The sequence below is a fragment of the Aptenodytes forsteri genome, unplaced genomic scaffold, assembly GCF_000699145.1.
Source record: "Aptenodytes forsteri isolate BGI_AS27 unplaced genomic scaffold, ASM69914v1 Scaffold567, whole genome shotgun sequence".
Classification (NCBI taxonomy): domain Eukaryota; kingdom Metazoa; phylum Chordata; class Aves; order Sphenisciformes; family Spheniscidae; genus Aptenodytes; species Aptenodytes forsteri.
Window position 1 is genome coordinate 10658 of NW_008795916.1, and position 1993 is coordinate 12650.

The window sequence follows — 1993 nt, forward strand, 5'->3', positions numbered from 1 at the left end:
CCCTTTGGGGAGGCCCCCGGGGCTCCAGGCACGGAGCCGTGCTGTGGCTCCAGGCCGTGGCCCCCACCCTGCACCCCAGGAGCTGGGCAGGGGTTGGGGTTCACGCGGGGCCACGCGGCTCCAGCTCACCCAGACCCGGCGGGGGGGTTCAGCGGTGCAGGGGGAACCAGAGGGGACAACGGGAGGGTCTGGGTGTGATGGAGGTGGCGAGGCCGGGAGGGAGGTCACTGGAAGCAGGCAAGGTTGGGGTGCATGCAGCGCTTGTGACAGCCCTGTCCCCTGCCGGGGACCCCACATGGCTGCCCCATGGGTGGGAGTGCTGGGGGCCGCCAGACGGCCCTGGAGCAAACTCTGCCACCTTCTCCCACCCAGCGCAACGACAGCAGCAAAAACAACCGGAGCGCCAGTATTTACAGCCCCCATCGGCGCAGCGGGGACGGGTGCAGAGAGGGGCTGTGGGATGCTCCCCGCGTCCCCACCAAGCCCCAAGCCAGCCGTCCCCAACCCGATGTGCTGCGTGACCTTGGCCACACACCCTGGGACCCCGCTGGCACCATGCACAGCAGCACCGTGCACCCTCACCGGCACACGCGGCCGGACCTCGCATGTGCTGTCCCCGTCCTCCTGCAGCCCGCGGGGCCGGCAGCAAACCCAGGCAGGTCCCCAGGGCGGCCCGTGGTGCCCGTGGGCTCGTGGGCCCCCCTCGCGCTGCCCCCGGCGCAGGAAGCGGCCCCGGGGCCGGCGACTCCGGCTGCGTCACGGGGGGAAGTGAGGCTCTGTCTGGAGGGGAAGAGCAGCCCGCGGCCCCCCCAGGCCCCACCAGCAGGGCATGGCCAGGGGGGCCCCGACAGATGGACGGCGCAGCCATCCCCTCCCCCAGCACAGGGCCCCGCAGGGGCAGCATGAGGGTCCCTGTGGGGAGGGGGATGCAGCTCCAGCAGAGCCAGGGGCACCCAGAGCCCATGTCCCCCTCCCCAGTCCCCCCTGGTCACCCTGGGCCAAGGGACAGCAGCCGCTCGCACCCGCCGCCCCAGGCACCGCGGGGACACAGCACGTGCCCAAACCACGCGGCTGTGGACATGCCAGCACGGCAGGGAACAGTCCCCTGCACCCGGACCATGGTGCCACGGCACGGCCGCAACAGGCTGGCCTTGGCCTGCCCCACACCAGGGTCCCCACCCCAAGCCCGGGGACATGGGGTGACAGCCCCAAGTGTCCCCAACCCAGCTGGGCTGCAGGGGCTGGGCTGCTCTTGGGGCAGCCAGGACACAATGGGGACAGCGGGGACAGCCCAGGGACAGCGGGGATGCACCGGGGACAGCGAGGACACCCCGGGGACAGCCAAGGATGCACCAGGGACAAGTGGGATGTGCTGGAGAAACAGCCTTGGGGTAGCAGGGACACGTTGAGGACAGCTGAGACTCACCAGGGACACACCAGCGACAGCCAGGATGCAGTGGGGACACTGGGGACATACCAGGGACAGCCAGGATGCAATGGGGACACTGGGGACAGCCAGGATGCAGTGGGGACAGCAGAGACACATGGGGGACAGCCGGGATGTACCAGGGACAGTGGGGACCGGTGGGTGGGACGGAGGACAGTGGGGGACACACCAGTGACAGCCAGGATGCACTGGGGACACTGGGGACACAGCAGGGACAGCCAGGGCACAGCAGGGAGAGACGGGGAGAGAGCCTGGATGTACCAGGGGATGGTGGGGACACACCGGGGACATCGGGGACAGACTGGGGACAGGCGGGATGCGCCGGGGGCACATGGGATGTTCTGGGGACAACAGCCCGGGGACAGCAGGGACATGCAGCCGGGACAGCCGGGATAGACCAGGAGGCACCGGGGACATATGGGGGGCACCGGCCGGGACTCCCCGCACCGCTTTCCCCGGGGGACCCCTGGCCCCGCCGCCCAGGCCCCCCTCCGCGGCACGTTCCGGTGCCCGGTGGCAGCGGGGACCCCCCTCCGCACCGCGGGG

The 1993-nt window shown here is 71.1% G+C and overlaps 1 protein-coding gene across 1 annotated transcript in view; it reads right to left on the reverse strand.

Annotated features, from left to right (window-relative positions):
• The window catches only part of KANSL2 (KAT8 regulatory NSL complex subunit 2), a 16944-nt gene that overhangs the window by 2268 nt on the left and 12683 nt on the right, over nucleotides 1-1993 (reverse strand). The window contains exon 11 of the mRNA XM_009284620.1: nucleotides 583-751. Coding sequence (XP_009282895.1) covers nucleotides 583-751 — 169 coding nt within the window. The remainder of the gene's footprint in view (nucleotides 1-582; nucleotides 752-1993) is intronic.